This window comes from Aegilops tauschii, chromosome 5 (genome assembly GCF_002575655.3).
Source record: "Aegilops tauschii subsp. strangulata cultivar AL8/78 chromosome 5, Aet v6.0, whole genome shotgun sequence".
NCBI classification, from domain to species: domain Eukaryota; kingdom Viridiplantae; phylum Streptophyta; class Magnoliopsida; order Poales; family Poaceae; genus Aegilops; species Aegilops tauschii.
Genome location: NC_053039.3, coordinates 539721874 through 539743409, shown reverse-complemented (window position 1 = coordinate 539743409; position 21536 = coordinate 539721874). Strand labels below are relative to the sequence as shown.

Below are 21536 nucleotides of genomic sequence, written 5' to 3'. Positions count from 1 at the left end.
GCTTTGCCTGTCCTCTATGACGTGAGGCTTGCAGGTCGCCGGCTTCGTGGAGCTTGACGAGGTCTCTGGTCAGTTCGCAACATAACTTGCAGTCCAGGTCGTTAACATATTCGGGTTCTAGGTCACAGAAATAAAATTTGGAATTAATTGATCTGGCTCAGCAATTTTCTGCATTAGATATCTTTGTATGCTTAGTTTTTTTGTGTGAATTCTACAATTTGTAGCTTTGAGCTAAACTGACATTTTTAGTCAACATACATTCCTGTATGTTTTCAAACTGATAATATTTTCGTAAGTTCAGGTTTGTGCTTGGCTTTATCAGAATTAGAATATAGAAAATGTGCCGGAGAAGTGCCTATTTTGAAGCTTCATTACTTTAACCATTTGTTTTTATGAAATAATATTCAGTCGGTTTAAAATTATTTTCATGTAGATTGGATTTTGTTATAGGAACACTCAAAGAAACCAAAATTTGATCATGGAAAAGTCCAGCTTAAAATTATTTATTTGTATTAACAAACTTGTTAGTGATCATAATTTAATAGCACATGCCAAACCTGACCGGCACCCTCACTGGCGCAATCCCGATCTAGTAAAGTACTCTAATCATCAGGAACGAGACAGTCCCTGTGGGAATACATCGGTTACGCGTTCGTGCGAGTGCGTGCTTCCGGCCGGCTGGCGGTTGTGTGGGTACGTGTGCTGTTTTGTGTTGCTTTCGGCTACTACGAGTACGACAGCTGATCGATCAAGAGCAAGACTAGCTAGAAGCTAGCTTTGCACTACAGATGGATCGATCAGATCACGTCGGCTCGCTTCTTTTTTCTTCGTCGTTCCTCGCCGCGTATCGCCGTCGCCGGAAAGTATTGGGCGGCGGATTGATGAGAAGGAGCCCTTTGATTCCCACGGCCATGTCCTGATGTCCAAGTGTCATTTGAGGTGGGGGGGGGGGGGGGGGGGGGGGGGAGCTAAAACCTCAAGAGCAACTCAAAAAGGGTCACAATTTGCAAGAAGACACTAACAATGATTTGTTTTCCGATGGCTTTGATGCATCTTCTTTTATGCATAGCGTCTGCCACAGTTCTCGTGGCTCTAACAATAGTAGAGAATAGAGATCGAGAGGAATACGTCGAGAGCCACATCCTCAACCGTTGCACCATTCATCCATTTGGTCTGGAAAAAACATTTTCTACCATGTCAGCTGACGACCTGGCTTGCGGACCAGATCAAACCGCAATGACCTCGTCAGATCCACAAACTCCATCTCGGTGTTGCTCCTCCCGTGCAGTGACCTAGAACGTCTTTAAAAAAGAGGTGAAAGGAGAACCAGCAATATGCCACGGCATATTCTCAGGTTATAGCACGACTGCACGACATATTCACGTACGCTGTGTAATCTACACAAGAGAGTGCAACAAAGCTTATATAGCGACTTCTCGAGAAGTCGAACAACATCGTCTGGGTGGTGTAGTTGGTTATCACGTTAGTCTCACACACTAAAGGTCCCCAGTTCGAACCTGGGCTTAGACACTTCAACTTTTTTTGACATATTGCACTTAATCTATTTTAGCTTCTAACAAAATGTTTTTTTTCCGAACAGCTCCTAGCAAACTTTGCTTCACATTTTGAACGAAACTGTGGTAATGCTAGATGATACTTTTTTTGACATATTGCACTTAATCTATTTTAGCTTCTAACAAAATGTTTTTTTTCCGAACAGCTCCTAGCAAACTTTGCTTCACATTTTGAACGAAACTGTGGTAATGCTAGATGATACTTTTTTTGACATATTGCACTTAATCTATTTTAGCTTCTAACAAAATGTTTTTTTTTCCGAACAGCTCCTAGCAAACTTTGCTTCACATTTTGAACGAAACTGTGGTAATGCTAGATGATACTTTTTTTGACATATTGCACTTAATCTATTTTAGCTTCTAACAAAATGTTTTTTTTCCGAACAGCTCCTAGCAAACTTTGCTTCACATTTTGAACGAAACTGTGGTAATGCTAGATGATACTGTGCGTTTGTTCAGGAACATTTATTAAAAGTATCAACTTTTTTTGACATATTGCACTTAATCTATTTTAGCTTCTAACAAAATGTTTTTTTTCCGAACAGCTCCTAGCAAACTTTGCTTCACATTTTGAACGAAACTGTGGTAATGCTAGATGATACTGTGCGTTTGTTCAGGAACATTTATTAAAAGTAGCGACAGAGAATTGGAGATGGGCGCCACTACGCGTCGGCCGGTGGATGTATTGGAAATATCTGCCACATGGAGCTCTGTTCGATCAGCGCCTTGACAGCTGTCGGAACTGACCATCGTGCGCGCGTGACCACCTTTTACTTCCTGCAACAACCCCTCTGTTTCGAAAACAGATTCCCCTGTCCGCCTGCTAGCTCCAATACAACACGCCGACGACGAGCTCTCACGCCCGGCGCTTTTTCAGCGTTTTCCTGCAACCGGAGCTATGTTTCTGAAACATGCGCCATGTTGCAATGTTTGACCACTCACTCTCTAACGTCCGGCGCTCCTCCGGCGCTGCAATTCGGGCTATGTTTCTGAAACAAGACCCTTGTTGCAGAAAAAAAAAACCTTCACAACCGAAACATTTCTTTTCTTTCTGAAATAAAAGACATGTTGCAGAAATCTTTTGAAACAAGACCCCAGTTGTAGAAAAAACCCTTCACCATGGAATCAATTTTTCTTTCTTTCTGAAACTAGTCCTGTGTTGCAGAAACCTACTGAAACAAGACCCTTATTGCAAGAAAAAGAAAAAGACTAGCCGTGAGGGATCCTGCAACTTTAAGTTATCATAAGCTATGAGCTTCGGAGAAAATCACAGGGAATCGTACGGAAACTATGAGCTCCAGAAATCCAGAAATAATACAAGAGATCCTGCCGCTTCAAGTCCCTTTGCATGACATTACCAGTGCAGAAATTATGCAAAAAAAATCTTGCAGCAGATCCAAATCCTACAACCTAACTACACCGGTGACCTACAACGCCGCCGAACTGCCTACACCGGCGACCACTCTCCAACAAAACCAGCCATCTCCCTCCTAGACGTGCCGTCCTCGTCATCTCGGTGGTATGGATCAAGCCGCCCCGGGAAGAACCGCCATGAACACCTACAGAATCGCCAGAAATACGGGGAAATGGGAGGAGGGGATCTCAGATCCATACCCATCGGAGTCGATGCCGGCCACCGACGAACCCCTCGCCGTCGCCACCGCGCTGGATAGGCCCCGTCACCCAACGCCCAACGCCCTGCGCCGCTAGCCCCGCCGCCCTCCCAAATCCAGAGGCGTTGCCCTCCCAGTCGACGGTGCTGCCAGTTGCAAGAATGATGGTTCTGAAACAAGGGCTCTGTTTCAGAAAACGGACGCGTGTGACACGGAAGCAGGGACACTCTTGTCCATCCGATCACAGACGATCCGACGGACATGGAGCCGGCGGATGCGACGCGCATGGTCGGTCGGGTGAAGGTAAGCTTTTCCCATTGGAGACGCGCATTGGACAACAACAACAACAACAACAACAACAACAACAACAACAACAACAACAACAACAACAACAACAACAACAACAACAACAACAACAACAACAACAAAGCCTTTAGTCCCAAACAAGTTGGGGTAGGCTAGAGGTGAAAGCCATAAGATCTCGCAACCAACTCATGGCTCTGGCACATGGATAGCAAGCTTCCACGCACCCCTGTCCATAGCTAGCTCTTTGGTGATACTCCAATCCTTCATGTCTCTCTTAACGGACTCCTCCCGTGTCAAATTCGGTCTACCCCGCCCTCTTTTGACATTCTCCGCACGCTTTAGCCGTCCACTATGCACTGGAGCTTCTGGAGGCCTGCGCTGAATATACCCAAACCATCTCAGACGATGTTGGACAAGCTTCTCTTCAATTGGTGCTACCCCAACTCTATCTCGTATATCATCATTCCGGACTCGATCCTTCCTCGTGTGGCCACACATCCATCTCAACATACGCATCTCCGCCACACCTAACTGTTAACACATGTCGCCTTTTAGTCGGCCAACACTCAGCACCATACAACATCGCGGGTCGAACCGCCGTCCTGTAGAACTTGCCTTTTAGTTTTTGTGGCACTCTCTTGTCACAGAGAATGCCAGAAGCTTGGCGCCACTTCATCCATCCGGCTTTATTTGATGGTTCACATCTTCATCAATACCCCCATCCTCCTGCAGCATTGACCCCAAATACCGAAAGGTGTCCTTCTGGGGTACCCATCAAGGCTAACCTCCTCCTCCTCACACCTAGTAGTACTGAAACCGCACATCATGTACTCGGTTTTAGTTCTACTAAGCCTAAACCCTTTCGATTCCAAGGTTTGTCTCCATAACTCTAACTTCCTATTTACCCCCGTCTGACTATCGTCAACTAGCACCACATCATCCGCAAAGAGCATACACCATGGGATATCTCCTTGTATGACCTCATCCATCACCAATGCAAAAAGATAAGGGCTCAAAGCTGACCCCTGATGCAGTCCTATCTTAATCGGGAAGTCATCAGTGTCGACATCATTTGTTCGAACACTTGTCACAACATTATCGTACATGTCCTTGATGAGGGTAATGTACTTTGCTGGGACTTTGTGTTTCTCCAAGGCCCACCACATGACATTCCGCGGTATCTTATCATAGGCCTTCTCCAAGTCAATGAACACCATATGCAAGTCCTTCTTTTGCTCCCTATATCTCTCCATAAGTTGTCATACCAAGAAAATGGCTTCCATGGTCGACCTCCCAGGCATGAAACCAAACTGATTTTTGGTCACGCTTGTCATTCTTCTTAAGCGGTGCTCAATGACTCTCTCCCATAGCTTCATTGTATGGCTCGTCAGCTTAATCCCACGGTAATTAGTACAACTCTGAACATCCCCCTTGTTCTTGAAGATTGGTACTAATATACTCTGTCTCCATTCTTCTGGCATCTTGTTTGCCCGAAAAATGAGGTTGAAAAGCTTGGTTAGCCATCCTATCGCTATGTCCCCGAGACCTTTCCACACCTCAATGGGGATACAATCAGGGCCCATCGCCTTGCCTCCTTTCATCCTTTTTAAAGCCTCGTTGACCTCAGACTCCTGGATTCGCCGCACAAAACGCATGTTGGTCTCATCAAAGGAGTCGTCCAGTTCAATGGTAGAACTCTCATTCTCCCCATTGAACAGCTTGTCGAAGTACTCCCGCCATCTATGCTTAATCTCCTCGTCCTTCACCAAGAGTTGGCCTGCTCCGTCCTTGATGCATTTGACTTGGCCAATATCCCTCGTCTTCCTCTCTCGGATCTTGGCCATCTTATAGATGTCCCTTTCGCCTTCCTTCGTGCCTAACCGTTGGTAGAGGTCCTCATATGCCCGACCCCTTGCTTCACCAACAGCTCGCTTTGCAGCCTTCTTCGCCATCTTGTACTTCTCTATGTTGTCTGCACTCCTATCCAGGTATAGGCGTCTGAAGCAATCTTTCTTCTCTTTAATCGCCTTCTGGACATCATCATTCCACCACCAGGTATCCTTATCTTCGCTTCTCCTTCCCCTGGACACTCCAAACTCCTCCGAGGCCACCTTACGAATGCAAGTCGCCATCTTCATCCACACATTGTCCGCATCCCCTCCTTCCTCCCAAGGGCCCTCCTTAATGACCCTCTCCTTGAACGCCTGAGCTACCTCCCCCTTGAGCTTCCACCACTTCGTTCTAGCGACTTTGGCACGCTTATCCCGCTGGACATGAATCCGAAAGCGGAAGTCAGCAACCACCAGCTTATGCTGGGGTACAACACTCTCTCCAAGTATCACCTTACAGTCTAGGCACGCACGCCTATCTTCTCTTCGCGAGAGGATGAAATCAATCTGGCTAGAGTGTTGGCCACTACTAAAAGTCACCAGATGTGATTCTCTCTTTCTAAAGAGGGTGTTAGCTACAATCATGTTGTAGGCTAGAGCAAAGCTTAAGACATCTTCTACTTCTTGATTCCTGATGCCATAGCCAAAGCCCCCATGCGCCCCTTCAAAACCTATGTTAGATGTACCCACATGGCCATTGAGGTCTCCTCCTATGAAGAGCTTCTCACCAATCGGTACACTCCTAACCATGTCTTCCAGGCCTTCCCAGAACTCCCTCTTGGTGTTCTCACTGTGGCCTACTTGCGGGGCATACGCGCTGATAACATTGAGAACCAAGTCCTCAACTACCAGATTGACCAGGATAATCCGGTCCCCACGTCTCTTGACGTCTACCACTCCATACTTGAGGCTCTTGTTGATTAAGATGCCTACACCATTTCTGTTTGCACACTACAACAAGAACCCTCATATACCAACACATGTCCAGCAACGATATGATAACAAGTGTTGTTTTTCAACATCCCACCTCCCACGCACCACGCTTATAGCTAACCTTCCCTAAGAAATAGCCTCCTCGCGCCCACCTCCCACCCTCGTCCCGGTCCAAATACTCCTATTACGTAGTGCATGCCAAAAAAAGAAACAAATCACGCAGCCAAAATTTCTATGCGCCATCTCCCTCTCCCCTGATTTCTCTCTCAACCACGATGCGGCCGCCACCACCGCACCGGCTAGATCCGGCGCTCTCCCACACTCATCGCTTATAGGCCCGGATTCCCCTCGCTCGTCTGCTCCGATCGCCGCCGCCACCTCACCGGCTAGATCCGTCGCTCTCCGACGCCCATCGCTCATAGGCTCGGATTCCCCTGATCCCCTCGGTCCTCTCCTCTGATTTCCGCGGGGACATTCTCCGCGTCTCTTCCTGCGCCCTGCAGCAACCCTAGTCACCAAAGGTCGCCGGCGCGGCTGCCTCGTCTCTGGTTTGTATTCCCACTACCTCGCGCTGCTGCCGGCTCGGGGATGACGGTGCTGCTCCGCCTTGGCTGTAACGGTTAATCTGTAGTTCTGTACTACATTTTGGATCAGAAAGACAATGCCTTATAGGCCCATAATGCATAATGCAATCCAAAGGTACGATTTTAACTGCTGATGCTTTTCCCCTTTTGTTTTCAAAGCTAAAACATCTCTGTTCTAGAGGATCTAGAGGAGCTCCAGGCTGCATCGACATTGGCTTTGAAATGAAATTTCCGAGATCTGCAAACACTTCCACAATGAAGTTGTACTACTCCATGACGGGGAGATTTGTGTCGGCTGTATCTAATTATATGTTCACTTGTATCTCATCATGTGATTTTTCCCATGCAGCTTTTGTGCCCGTGAGATGTCAGCTAACATTTGTTTAGTGTCTGAATATTTGCAGTAACCATGATTTTGGTTTGGTATGAAACTATCCTACACGTGAGGTTTCAAACTGTTGACAATAGATGCACAGATAGATAAGCTTTGCCTTGGCTGATTGTGTGAGGATTCACTTGCTTTAATTGCATACAGCTTCATGTCAGTTTCCTTATCGTAGAATTCTTATTTAGTAGACATCCGTAATTTTTACACTAACTGGTCTAGCGAGTCCATTTTAGTTAAGTGTGCCATCCTATTTTGTACATTCATATAGGAATTGATGATCCGTTATCCAATGACAGGACCAATGGTACATGATTAGGGAGCTGAGTGGTGACAAGGATCAAATTCTCTTGATTATATGATATGCCACATTGGCAGCGAAGGCACATGGGTACTGTTTCTTTAAACTTGGCAAGTACTGACAAAAATTGTTCAACCATTACTTAGGTATGCTTTTGTTCAGACTGTTCAGTCATTACATAAGTCACCTCTGATGCATTTTCTTAAATATTTATTCAGATTTTGTACTAGGTTGGTCTTGAAATATTAAATATTCCCACATTAATTTCGTTTTATTTCTCTGTTAACATCTTGGATCCCACCTTCTCTAGAAACAAAATTCCCCTTCTATTCCTAGAGAAGCCCATATAATCAATGTGTTTCTTTTACATGTTTCTTCTACTGCTTCCTTAATTATCCGTGGATTCGAAAATTCTAATGTGTGACATTGTAATTCCTAGGTAACTGGAAAGTTTTTCTAATTTAGATTATTAAATGATTTTGAGCTGTTGGCATTGAGTTTTTTTCTCCTAAATCCTAAAACACCATACCAACCATGAGTAGTACATGAGTAATGTTGACATGGAACTAATTAATGCATAGATTGTTGGAAAATGGAACCAATTCTGTATAGTCAATATTATTCGTTACGTAATTATCATTCAGTTGGTTGCTGAACTCATCTCATTGTTAATATAATATAATCTTTGGATAATTGTTCCCAGTAAATACACGCTGATGGTTGTTCACAGTCAACAACATCTCACTGGTCAAAGATGCTCGGTGTTTTAACATGTGCTCCTACTAAGTTATTTGTCAGAGATACATAAGTTTATGTCTTTTCTCTAACGATCTTTTCTAGCACACTTGGTAATTTTTATGTGGGTCTTTTTAGGTACAATGCATAACATCTATATTTTTAAACTTTCGAGTTCAAATTTATGTCTAAATAGTGCAGGGGTAGGGGCCTATTCGATGGGCCAAAAAAGCGGAGGTTCGGTTGCGGTCCCAGATGCACAGCAGCGCTGCGGCGACTCCCATGTGCACAAGGGTGACATGACGACTGTGAGATGTACAGATGTGGCACAGTCGCTCTACAGTGATGGTTCGTAGTGCAGCACCGTCAGTTAGTCATCTGCCTCATCCCGTACAATCCAGTACCAGAGCTCTGTCACCTAGGCGGATATTTGTCCGTTCATATTTCTAATGCCACGTTGATGCATCTATGATCAGTGGTTGGCATTTATTGTTTTTTTTTGTGGTGCTCTATGGGTTTGTGTGTCTCATATGTCTATTAGTTTATACTTCTTGATAGGAACTTAGCCACATTCCTACAGTAAAATGCAAGAGGCAGCAGCTAGAAGCTATACCGATATTACTAGGAGTAATTGCAGCTATTCATTTTGTACCAGTATAGTTGTTCAGCCAAGTAGAAAAAGTTAGATGCATGTACATGTACGAAACTGACTACACAGTATGCAAGTTTGCAGCAAAATTTTCGTTGAAGAATACTTATCTGTTGAAAAAGTAGTTTCCAATTTTGACGGTTATCTTTTAGTTGACATACTGAACCATCTCGCCTGACAAAGTTTATCTATTAATTAAATTTATTGGCAATGCAAAGTGCATCAATTTCTCAGTATTTTAGATTATCTAAAGAGGGTTTGTGTTTAGGTCTAGAGACCTTTGTGTGAGTAATGATGTTTTGATGACTTCTCCATTCTAACCATGGTATTGGCTTATGGAGATCACACTTTGTCTGTGGAGCAACTTTAATGTCAGTATACTTACATTTGAAATATTGGTTTGTGGTCTTCGAAATTACCAATCATATGTTGTATCTTCAGGTTGCAGAAACTGGATTGTTCCAGGCAGTGACTACGCGGCTTGTGTTTTACAACATTTAAGTGTAGTTTGTGTATGTGCAATTTAAATTTATAGTTTTCAAATCACACCTTGTGAATCCTAGCACTAGCACTGGTTCCATGCAATATTCTTGGCACGAAAACCTAGAACACAATTAGTGCCAAGTATGAATTTCTGCGAGGTATTTGTAATTGTAGTTCTATGACCAGTGCAAAATCTGACCAATTGATAGGACCACTAAAAAACTTCAAAATTATTGGTCATGCAGCCGGATTAATTATTGCATAGCCTTCAACTTCTGTTTGTTGCTCTTCTAAATTTTTCTGCCCTATTATACTTTGTTTCTACCATAAGTTACTGATCTCATTCCTTTATTTTTGTATAGGTTCCTAAGATATTTTGATGATGCATGGCTCAGATGTTGATTGCAAGGTCGAGAATGGAATTGCTGCCGGATCTTATGTTATATTTTAGGACATCATTTGCAGTTTCAATGTTTCAAATATTATGTTTTAGAATAATTGAGACGTTGATTGAAACGTCCAGTATTGGGCTAGTACTAGTTAGTATCAAAAAATGTAATCCTTGGAGTCATGTTCTCTGTAATGCAACAGAGTAAATTTAATATATTACATCTTCCTCTTTATTATATGTTCCTACTGTGCACTATCATTATTGATCTTATCATTCTGGAAGGCAATATATAAATTATATGTTATGTCCATGTGAATATCCTTTTGTGCAGGGGGTGGCAACGCATATGAAGTGTTGTTAATCTCTAACTCTATATGTTGCTCTCTTGCAACGCTTCTTCACATGGTTTACCAACGGATGTGTATATGTTGTTGTAGACCTTTGCAACGCCACCAACGACAACGCATACTAATCCGTTGGTGTAGACCTTAGCAACGGTTATACAGACATACAACAACGCATCGATGCGTTGCTAAAGGGGGGTTCCTGTTGTAGTGGCAACCGTCCCCGTGTACCATAGCTTGAAGCCGGTATCTTCCACCTCCTTCGCCTTCTGTCCTCTCCATTTGGTTTCTTAGACGCAAAGGATATCAACACCTCTCCTCACCGCTGCATCAACTAGCTCCCGAAGCTTCCCTGTCAGAGACCCTACGTTCCAGCTACCTAAGCGAATCCTCCTAGGCTCGGCTAGCTTCCTTACCCTTCGCACTCGTTGAGTCAAATGCGAAGACCCTTGCTCATTTTCCACGCGCGCCACTAAGGTTGCGACGACCCGATCCTCGCTCACTTGCCACCGTATCCGGATCAAGATACGGCGCGCCACCTGGGGGGTGACGGCCCGGCCCTTGCCCATTTTCCACCACACTTGGGTTCCGATGTGGCGCGTCGCTGAGAGGGTTACGCCCCAACGAAAATCTTTTGGGTTTCATCTTCATAAGAGTGGCTGAGTTTTTACGTTGGCTCGCCAAGCCTATCACAACCCTCCTCCTTTACCCCGGCTTGGGACCGGCTATGCTGAGACAGCATAGGCGGAGTTCGCATTGGACAAAAAAAAGTTGAAAAATAGCACAACTCATGCTAAATAACTTCCACCATATATTTGCTTCGCGTTTCTAACATTCAAACCTAGGCTCGGGCATTTATTTGCTTTTCACTATTTTCTGTGAAGTTTGTATCATTTCGTTTTGTACGTGTATGTGCAGTCTCCACTAGTCATATCTGTTTTAACTTCCATCAGATTTTGCTTCACATTTTCAACGAATATATAGTCTGCTATATGTCTCTGATCCAGGACGTTAGTGATGCGCAAAAAAAGAAAAAAAAAACAGATCCAGGACGTTAGTCAAAATTTGCTTCTAAGTAGATAAAATTCCTGATGTTCAAGAAAAAAGTTGCCTTGTAGACAAGACCGTTCCTATGTTTACCTTCGCAGACAAAACCTCCACAAAAGAAAAAAAATGCATACAATAAAACAACACGTATAGCTGTAGGGAAAAGAGCCACGTGACTGTTTTTTTTAACATAGTACAGACGCAAGCGCTCATATACACGCGCATACACTCATCTCTATAAACGCACACACGCACATCCTACCCATTTGAGCACCTCCAAAAGACTGAGCCGGCATATCATTTGAAATTTACGAAGTCACCGTAGACACCCCGTCATCGACGGGAACGTCTCCTCCCACTGAATGCGCATCGTCGGAAATTCTGAAATAAATGCGAGCACCAGGACTTGAACCCTGGTGGGCTGGGGATACCACGGTCCCTCTAACCATCCAACCACATACTGTTGCTATGTACCTTTGCTAGAAAGCCATAAAACCTTGGGCTCACTATATCCATCATGGTAATGTTTGATTTCAGCACAATGTTGGTTAATATGCTCTACAAAATAATGCGCAATCAAGGACCAGTAACAATTGTACATGGAAGAACTAAAATATACTGATAGAGTCATACAATAAACCTTGCGCTTTTTAGTGATCCTAGTACGAGGTGCATGACGGTTGTACGAGTTCTTCACTCGAACTGGCATACCACCTTCCCTAACTGGTCGCATAGATTGGGGATGCAATACCTAATAGTAGTTGGAAGTATTTGTGTGAGCGTGATATAATACTTGAACAATACTTGCTAAATCAACAAGATTCACTCCCTCTCACCCCTCTCATGTTGTCGCCACCCCCCTCCCCCACGTAGGCGACCGAGGGGCCCCAACTCTACCCTCCGGTCCCTCCTCCTTCTCCTCCGTCACCACAGCAAGCCCCGGTGGCGGCGGTGATAATCCTCCCTCTCGCAGGTCATTGGGTGGCGCGGGGCGCCCAGACTCGTGAGGGTACGACCCCGATCTGGACCACGGCGGCGTGGCGGCCAGCCGGCGTCCCAGCGGGGCTGGTGCTGCAACTCCCGATCTGGGGCGGAAGGCCCTGGATCCGGGGGTGGCGGCCCCCATGGTATGGCCTCCCTGTCCGGTGGTGCGATGGGGCGGGCGGGTGGCCGGGGGTCGGATCCATTGGCCGGCGATCCACCGGCGGGTTGGTGCCGCGGCTTGCTGCCCCAGCAGCCAACGGTGCAGATCTACTTCTTCCACCATTCCCTGCTACGTGCACTGTGTCTCATTGGACATGTCCACGCTGCTAGCCGGTCACCGGGTTGGGGCGGAGCGGGAGGCGGGGGTTTCTTCCTGTTGTGGTTCCACGGTGTCGCCGCCGCCTCGACCACACCAAACTTACCGAGCTTCAGTTGTGGTAGGTTTGTAGCGCCGCCAACCAAGGTATTGTAATTGTTGTTGAATCCTAGTTGTGTGGTGTCTGAGAGGACTTCGGCTCTTCCATCTGTCAGCTTGAACAACTTCCCTTCGAAGTTGGTGAAGGCGAAGACATACGGTGTCGTTGCAGACGGAAATCTTGGGGACAGCCCCGCCTTTGCCTGCCAACTCCTCTTCAGCCCACCATGGTGGAGGCTGGTTGTCCTTGGTCAGCTTGACTAGTAGCACGGGCGTTGTTTGACCTTCTCCGGATATGGGCCCAATAGCTTGGCATGCATAGTCGACATGAACGTCGTGTATGAGTCGGACAGAACATTGAACTTCACCACTTCTTAAGGGCTACAATCAAAAGAAAAATAAATAAAAGCGAGTTATATAATTATAATATTAAAGCGATACTAACAAAAGAATGTGATCGGGTAGAAAATGGTAAGATGTCCTATCGGAGAAAGGAAGGAGGACCACGAACTTCAGTAGAAAATGCAAAATGTGCTAAAGCACATCTAGATGTGCTCCAAGTATTGCACATCTAAATTCGACATTAGCAGGAGTTTTAGAATAGCTCTCGGTTGAACCTATTGAGCATCATCTAAGAGATAAGAGGAGGTAAGAGCATAATTCAATCCTAGCTGTAGATTGGTCGGGGCAATTTTGATCATACAAATATGGTAAGTACAACAAAATATAAGCCGTCGAGCACTGTAGTCTGTAGCTCTTTCCGACATTGCTCCGATACACAAAGGGAGAGCATAGGACTAGAAGAGGCAAGGAAATTCACATGTGGGTTGTGTCATTTTCATCATCACCAAACGTTGTTTGTCAAACTTCTGTTAGCAGAGTATGAGATGAGTATATTAAACTTGTGTCACATGTGGGTTGTGTCATCTTCATATAAACTAATTATATTCTGCATTTAAGCTTGTTGCTTTGTTAGAGCAGCACAAAGTATGAGATGAGTATGGCAGAGTTATTCACCCTAGCAGTAAGCACAGCGTGTTCATGTTGATAATTCGGAGCAAGGCGGGGCTCCTGCATGTAAACAAAGCAAAATTCTCCAAACCTTGGCTTGCAGCTATGCATTTACTTGTGATGAACAGAGAGCAAGGGCCGTTCAGTGAATGCGGTTGAGTTGATTCTGTCAACTGAAACAGGGAAACACCGTGATAACAGGTCCATCATTGGCGACCTCGGCATACGGGCCTATCAGCATCAGGCAGCCAAGAACCTGGTAAGGACGACAAGGCGGAGAATCTTCAGTGTCTCCTGACAGTGATACTTGGGGCGGCTTGTCCAACTATGATTCTATTTATATAGATTATTTCGAGTCTACAAACACAACTGTCTGGGTGGTGTAGTCGGTTATCACGTTAGTCTCACACACTAAAGGTCCCCAGTTCGAACCTGGGCTCAGACAACTTTTTTTTTTCTCCCGATTTGCTGTTGCACTTAGAAATACATTCTTTTTTTTTGCGGGGTACTTAGAAATACATTCTTACGGTAGAACTATCTATTTTACCTTCTACCATTGTTTGCTTGACATTTGGAACACGCGTTCGTTCTGGAACATTTCATAAAGCTAGTGATCGAGAATTGGACAAAAAAAGTTGTAAAATACCACAACTCATGCTAAAATAACTTCCACCATATTTGCTTCACATTTCTAACATTCAAACCTAGGCTCAGGCATTTATTTCCTTCTCATTATTTTCAGTGAAAGTTTGTATCGTTTCGTTTTGTAATTTATTTCCTTTTCATTATTTTCAGTAAAGTTCGTATCGCTTTGTTTTGTACGTGTATGTATAGTCTCCAGTAGTTTACCCGCAAAAAAAAAGGTCTCCAGTAGTCATATGTTGTATGTTTTTAACATCCATCAGATTTTGCTTCACATTTTCAACTTATAATCTGCTATCTGGAACAAAAGTGCAGAAAGTCCCAAAATTCCTTTTTCTTTCCTTTCTGTACATCTAAGAATCGGTGAGCTTGCAGTCCTGCAAGCTTTACATCTTTATTTACAGGTAATACCTCAACGAATGTAGTACCTTCTATAGTCCAGACATATACTCCCTGGGTAGAATCACATAAATGCATTATGATGCAGATTCAGTGGCAAGTAATCTGCCCACGCTCACAATGCCGTAGATATCAAAAACGCAACAAGAATTATTCGCTAATATAAATAAAAGGGTACAATACACATACTATATGGTAGAAGACACCCAAGGAGTGCACTACAGACCTCCAATGGTTAAGTTCAGCAAGTAGCACGCCTCACACAATCACATACAGTGATTGGGCTACCATATGCTAGCACTCCAAGAATCATGCCAACTATAACACCGCTCACTCTTACAACACCAATGATAGCTATAAAAAATGATAGCTCTAATACCGCTCGTGCAACACCAATGAATCAGCTCAGGTGGCCTAAATAATCCAAGGTCGAATCACCCTCTTAACCTAAGAACGGCGCATCCATTGCTGGAAATAGAAAAAAGCGACGTCGATTAGTTTCCATTGATGGCACCATTCGAGCTTACTAGGACTGGAGCCATGTTCTGTGCAAGGTCCGCTTCCTCTACTTCTGACAAGAAACCGTTCTCAAAGAATGCCGAGTGGAGGGCTTGCACGCACTGCTTCGCCTCGCTGTCATTCACCACCAAGGAGATGTTCACCTGCTTATATGCATAGTTAGAAACCGCTGTTCCCTTTGCCATGTGTAGAAAACAAAGTTCGTTCCATTTTGGCAAAGGGGGTATTATTACCTTGGACGCCCCTTGCGAAATCATCTGAACATTAACACCATTTCTGCGTAGAACGTTGAACGCCTGGCATGTAGCGGTGAATGTAAATCATATGATGCAAAATGATCAGCTGAAGCACTTCAAACTTCTCATGAGCATTCTAATGCATTACCACATCATGCAGTATGTTAGGATAAAGTTTCATCAGCTGCTGAGAGTACCATGTATAGTCATACCTTCTCAAGAATCAGAGACGATCTCTGCACGTTCCCTATCAGGGAAATGATTGATCTGTGCTGTAGGAGATGAACAACTGCAATCTTTTCAAGTTCTTCAACTACATGATCAAGCTCCTGCCACATCATCACAACAAAACAATGAAACAGGAGCATTGATAAAAAGACGCAGCAGTGGGGCAGTGCCAAGCAGTATCGTTGGCTGAGAACTGAACATAAAAGTGGAATAAGGTCCCAGGTTTTTACCTGCTGGATCAATTCACGACTCCAAAGTTTTGATGGATCCAGTGTCAATGATATGCTGACTTCACTAGTAGCCACAGAATCAACAGAGATACCCAAATCTTCAAATATAGAGAAGACCTGCACAAAAATGATATAGTAAGAAAACACATGTACCTGTAGGAAAAAGGAGCCACAAGCCTGTTGCTATATTTACCTTTGCAGAGAAGACCTGCATAGAAAGTCAAAAACGGCGTACAATAAAAGAAAGCGTATAGCTATAGGGAAAGAGAGCCACAAGACTATTGTTGTTTACCTTTGCTAGAAAGCCATACTGTCCGAGCATCCTTGTGCTCACTATATCCAGCATGGTAATATTTGATTTCAGGACAATGCTGGTTAATATGCTCTGCAAAATAATGTCCAATCAGGGATCGGTAGCAATTGCACATGGAAGGATCAAAATATACTGACACAGTCATGTAACAAACCTTGCGCATGTCTCTTGTTTTAGTGATCACAGTGCCAGGTGCATGACGGTTATATGAGTTCTTCACTCGAACTGGGATACCACCTTCCCTGGCTGGTCGCATGGATTGGGGATGCAAAACCTAATAGTTGGTGGAAGTATTTGTGTAAGTGCTATATAAATGGTAGAACAATACTTGCTAAATCACCTAGTAACACAAGAAACACATATAACAAAGAGTATCAATGCTGTAAAGGTCCCTGCTTACACAGCCAACCCCCTGAACCACAAAACTAACTAATTTTGAAATGCCAGGAACTGAGAATAACCATATAGTAGCATTTACTAAGTTAATAAGGTGCAACAGGCAAACTTCCATTATTCAGTCAATAAGTAAATAAACAAGGAATACCTGTGCACCAAAATAAGCAAGTTCAGCTGCCTCATCAAAAGTCAAGTAGGGTACTGGTACCGCATTTGCATAAATATTTGGATCACACGTCAACACACCATCTACATCCTTCCAAACCTGTTACAGGTTTAAAAAATTGAGTTATAGCCCACAGCACAGCAAAATATAGCATATGCACTACAACTCCACCACCCATTATCCGTCGCTTTCAAGTTTATTTGGTTAAACATCTGGACAACTTAGCAGGGGAAGCATAATTAACCAAATCTAAATACACAGCTTTTGGATGCAGCTTAGAATGTGGAGTTTCAGTACCACCCAGCCTTTCACCCGGTAATTCAAATATATCACTAAAATAGAAAACAAACCTGGATTTCTCTTAACCCCAAGGCTTTGCCAATGGTTGTAGCGGTCAAGTCACTGCCGCCCCTTCCTAACGTTGTGACCGCGCATGATTTCCACCCCTGTTATTTGTATGCGCATCATTATAAGCACAAACAAAGCTAAATACTCTTGCGCATGAATAACATAACATTACAGACCTTCCCAAGGAAACCAGTCACTATAGGAATAGCAGGGTCATCAATCCAATCTCCATGTAGCCTCTTTGCAACAGCAGGATAAGTTGCTTCGAGAATATCGGCATTTGTGAAATCGTCAGTGGTTATAAAGCCAAGATCAAAAGCATCATACTGCAACAAAGAAAAATAATAGTCAAGACATTGTTGGAATGAAATATCATTGTTATTTGTGGAACATGTCTAATTACAGGTAGTTGTGAAATTCATTACATATTCCAACCCAATGTCACATAGTTGTGGGCTAAAGCAACTTTCGACAACAATATAGCCATCCACATGCACTAGGGAATAGCCAGGAGGTTTAACTGCAGTAGTTTATAGAAGAACAGATTTAACTCAAGTCATACCCTGCTAATATGAGATGCAAACTTCCCACTTTTCTCAACTCCCTCGCACTTGGATATACCCCCAGGGGGCTGACTACTTTCCATAGTTTGGATAGCCAAGTGGCGGATAGGCATACTACAGGTTTTTTCACAACCAAGCTGTGAGCTATCATCATATCTACAAACAGCATACTGCATGTGCTTGACACAGCACAGCAAGTTCACCTCACTCGTTGCATGGCTGGGACCTTTTGGTCGTTCATGGAACCAATATTGCCGTATCGCAGTACAATTAATCAACTTGACACAATTAGTTTCATCAGTCAACTAGAAGCAGAAGCAAAAGAATATATACAAGGAAAGACTCATGAGACTGTCAACGATATTCCTATAACCTATTCATTTTTCCATGTTAGCGAGATACTAATAACCCCTTCTGGAAATATTCTGTCTAATTGCACCAACTGGTCCAAACATGTATGCTGCAAAACAAAGTTGTAACCAAACTACTAAATTGTTGCTTGCTAGAATAGAAGTATGTACCTGTCGTGCCTTCTTCCCAAGTTTATTCAAATATGCAGAAAATATTCTTGTAGACATGCATTCACCAAAGGAAACAAGGTAATCTCGTGTCCTAAGGGTCAGCTCTTTCATCATAGCAACACCCTTAAGTAGTTGCTCCAATTCGTCCAAGAAACCTGTTTGTTTGAAGAGTGAAAATGTGTTGTTTGTATAGTAGTACAGAAGACACTTTCATGAAAGACAAAATGAATGCTAAGTGCTGAATTAGCCCAAAAGGTGCAAGGCAACAAACAATGGCTAAACGCTAAAGAATCAATGACCACAGCTTGTGCTGGTGTTATAAATAAGGATCCAGCATACAACTCTTCAGATTGTCTGAATTTTTATGTGTTGGGGAACACATCAACTATGGGACTTTCAGGTTTGAATTACTGACCATTTCACTTGCTCTATATCTTCCACATTAGTCAAGGGGTATGTGCGTGAATTGAAATTTTCATACCACGCTTGCTGTGTTTACATTAGTTTAATGTTTTATGTAGATTGTAGAAGATAAAAAATCTATATTAACAAGAGCTTGTTCTACAGGGAAATATGTAATGTATTCTGAGACTGATTGAACATCATTAGTAGAGCACTAATTTGTTCAGCTGTACGTTGAGGTCAATGTGTTAAATAATGTCATTCCATTGAGAGGGAGGGGGGGTCAAGCCAACCTATGGTCTAAGCACTAATCTATAGAATACAAAAACTGTCCCTATTAAATATAGAACAAAAAGGCTGAAAAGGATGTGAGTGGATGACAATGACCTCCAGGCTTCTCACCATTGTACATAATTTAAAGGGCAAATGGGTGTATCTATGAACCGCAGGTGGCGAAAGGCGAGTTTACTTGCTTATCATTTGGTGGGTGGATCTTTAACTACGAAAGCAAAAGGCATGACTCGGAGAATTCCATATTAGTTTTGCAGAACAAGTATTGACTTTGAACCAATAACTGGAAAGGGGAAAGCAACAGTGACATACCTGAAACAATCGAGCTATCTAGTCCAAGCTCATCAATGGTCCTGAGAAGAGAAAATCAACGAACACTCAGGATATGCACACTCCAAACCAGAATTGAAGCAACAGGGGGTCACAAGATTACAAAATTAAAACGCACCTAAGATGGAGCTTTTTGATGACGGCGAGCTCGTTGATTTCTGACGCCTTGGGAGCGCCGCAGCTCACCGCCTTCTCTCCGGCCTACACAGGTCCAACACCCAAGCAAATTCAGCACGGAACGGAGCTACCGAAAGACCAGAATTTTCACGGAGCGGGCAGTACCAGGAGGAGGTTGTTGGTGGTCTTCCCCATGGCGGAGAGGACGACGACGGGCGTCTCCTCGGGGAAGCTCAGGATGAGGTCGGCCACCTCCCGCATCCGCGCGGCCGACGCCAGCGACGAGCCGCCGAACTTCATCACGACGGTGAACCCCGCCGCTGCCCCGGCTCCATCCGCCGCCCCGCCCTTACTGATAGTGGCCGCCGCTGCGGCTGCCCCGCTCTGGCAGCGGAGCACCAGCCCCCTCCGCGCAAAGCATTGCCCACCCGGCCTAGCGATGGCGCACAGCGAGGCCCTCTCCCTCCCGAGCTTGGAGACGGCCGCCGGAGAGTCCCGCGCGACCGCCGCGAGACGCAGCGCGGTCGCCATGGAGATGTCCGGATCTCTTGGCTCGGGGCCGGACGCAGAAACTCGTGGACGCCGCGGTTCGGGCGGTCCGGGGACGAGCTGCTGCGCGGCGGCGAGACGGGGTGGACGGGCCCGGCGGCGTCGATCTGCTGGCGCGTGAGCTCCGTGGAAGTGGCCGGCGGCGGAGGACGCGGTCGGGGACGGCGGCGGGGATGGGAGGCGGGAGGCGGGAGGCGAGGGCCGCGACGGCGGGGGTGGGAGGCGACGGCGAGGCGGGGGTGGGAGGGCGAAACCCTAGCCGCTTGTCGCGCACGGGGGGGGGGGGGGGGGGGGGGGGGGGGGGGGGGGGAGGCTAGCCGCGGCGCAAAGCTTCGGGGAGTGATGAGGAGAGGAAGAGAACCCTGCGGCTGCGGGCGGCCGGGGGTTTGGGGTGGCAGCCGCAGGCAATTACTTCGCAAAGCCGGGGTGCGTTTTTGGAAATTGGGTGCTTTTTCTGTGGGAGGGACTATAATTCAAATTCAAATTCAAATGAATCGCATAATTATGATGTAAAAAAGTACTCCCTCTGTCAGCTCGCAAAAACGTCTCATATTTATGGGACGGAGGGGGCACTTATCAAACACGTAACGATGTCTACATGTTTATCACGAATAATCTTGAAGAGACGAGCGCCATCAACAAACAATAGCGAGAGAAAGTAGGGTTTCACCTTTTAGGATGGACACTTCACACGGTGGGAGATGAGGATAGCCAATAGATTGAAATTTCATACACTTGTACAAAATATCTATTTTAGTTGCACATAAACTTCTTAATGTTGAATTCTAGATATCTTTGTCAAATAGTTTTTGCTAGATCCATGTGTTATAAAAGCACTCTACCTGCGTTGATATTTAGTGACATCACTAGAAACTACACATATAAAAGCACATTACTAGGACACCAAGAAATGGAGTTGTACTGAAGCTCATTGTAACAAACTATTTTTTAACAACTCAATATTGATTCAATTTAGCACTAAAATATATTTGTAAGATAAGTAGGTGAACTATTTGGTCAAATTTGTAATCTAATATAAGAGGATTTAATTTTTTTTAATGATATTGGTTATACCAAAGAATGATGTCTATGTAATATTATCAAATAATGTGGTGATAAAAAAAACATACATTAGTATATATTTGAGTATGATTTGGTAAAATGGTTTGATATAAATAGAAAATCTAATATGTTGGGGTGAAACTCATTTTACATAGCATCTTCTTTCTCTTCTCTCTTTCAATTGGTCACCCTTTCTTAGACACACGAACCAGGTTTTGTAGCATCCTCGAGCTTTGAGGTTGTGGCAGGTCATTATGCAATGTCACCGTTGCAGCGGCGGGTGGTGTTGGGGGTTCACTCTGTTGTGTCCAAGCTCATCAATGGTCCTGAGAAGAGAAAACCAACGAACATTCAGGATATGTACACTCCAAAGCAGACTTGAAGCAACAGGGGGTCGCAAGATTACAAAATTAAGACGCACCTAAGATGGAGCTCCTTGATGACGGCGAGCTCGTTGATTTCGGACACCTTGGGGGCGCTGCAGCTCACCGCCTTCTCTCCGGCCTACACGGTCCACCAACCAAGGGATTTCAGCACGGAAAGAAGCTACCGAATTGTCGCCGGAGCGGCAAATGGTAGA

General features: G+C 44.6%; 1 protein-coding gene and 2 non-coding genes across 4 annotated transcripts; 2 read left to right on the top strand and 1 right to left on the bottom strand.

The window, feature by feature from the left end:
- Positions 1 to 1456: 1456 nt before the first annotated feature.
- Positions 1457 to 1530, top strand: TRNAV-CAC (transfer RNA valine (anticodon CAC)). Its single transcript has one exon. It is a non-coding gene; the product is annotated as a tRNA-Val (tRNA).
- A 12485-nt stretch (positions 1531 to 14015) lies between these two features.
- On the top strand, positions 14016 to 14089 carry TRNAV-CAC (transfer RNA valine (anticodon CAC)). Its single transcript has one exon. It is a non-coding gene; the product is annotated as a tRNA-Val (tRNA).
- A 728-nt stretch (positions 14090 to 14817) lies between these two features.
- LOC109776602 (aspartokinase 1, chloroplastic) lies at positions 14818 to 20274 on the bottom strand. Of its 2 annotated transcripts, XM_073498367.1 has the most exons (13): positions 19511 to 20274; positions 19347 to 19429; positions 19211 to 19251; positions 18206 to 18360; positions 17298 to 17447; positions 17124 to 17219; positions 16756 to 16872; positions 16366 to 16485; positions 16191 to 16283; positions 15899 to 16015; positions 15653 to 15769; positions 15438 to 15500; positions 14818 to 15347 (listed from the first exon to the last, which is right to left on the bottom strand). In XM_073498367.1, exons 1-13 carry the CDS (start codon positions 19874 to 19876, stop codon positions 15180 to 15182), a joined length of 1686 nt encoding a protein of 561 aa, XP_073354468.1. In that variant the 5' UTR covers positions 19877 to 20274; the 3' UTR covers positions 14818 to 15179. The 2 variants fall into 2 exon arrangements, with proteins under 2 accessions (XP_073354468.1, XP_073354467.1); XM_073498366.1 differs by having other exon boundaries at positions 15653 to 16015.
- Between the last annotated feature and the right edge of the window lie 1262 nt (positions 20275 to 21536).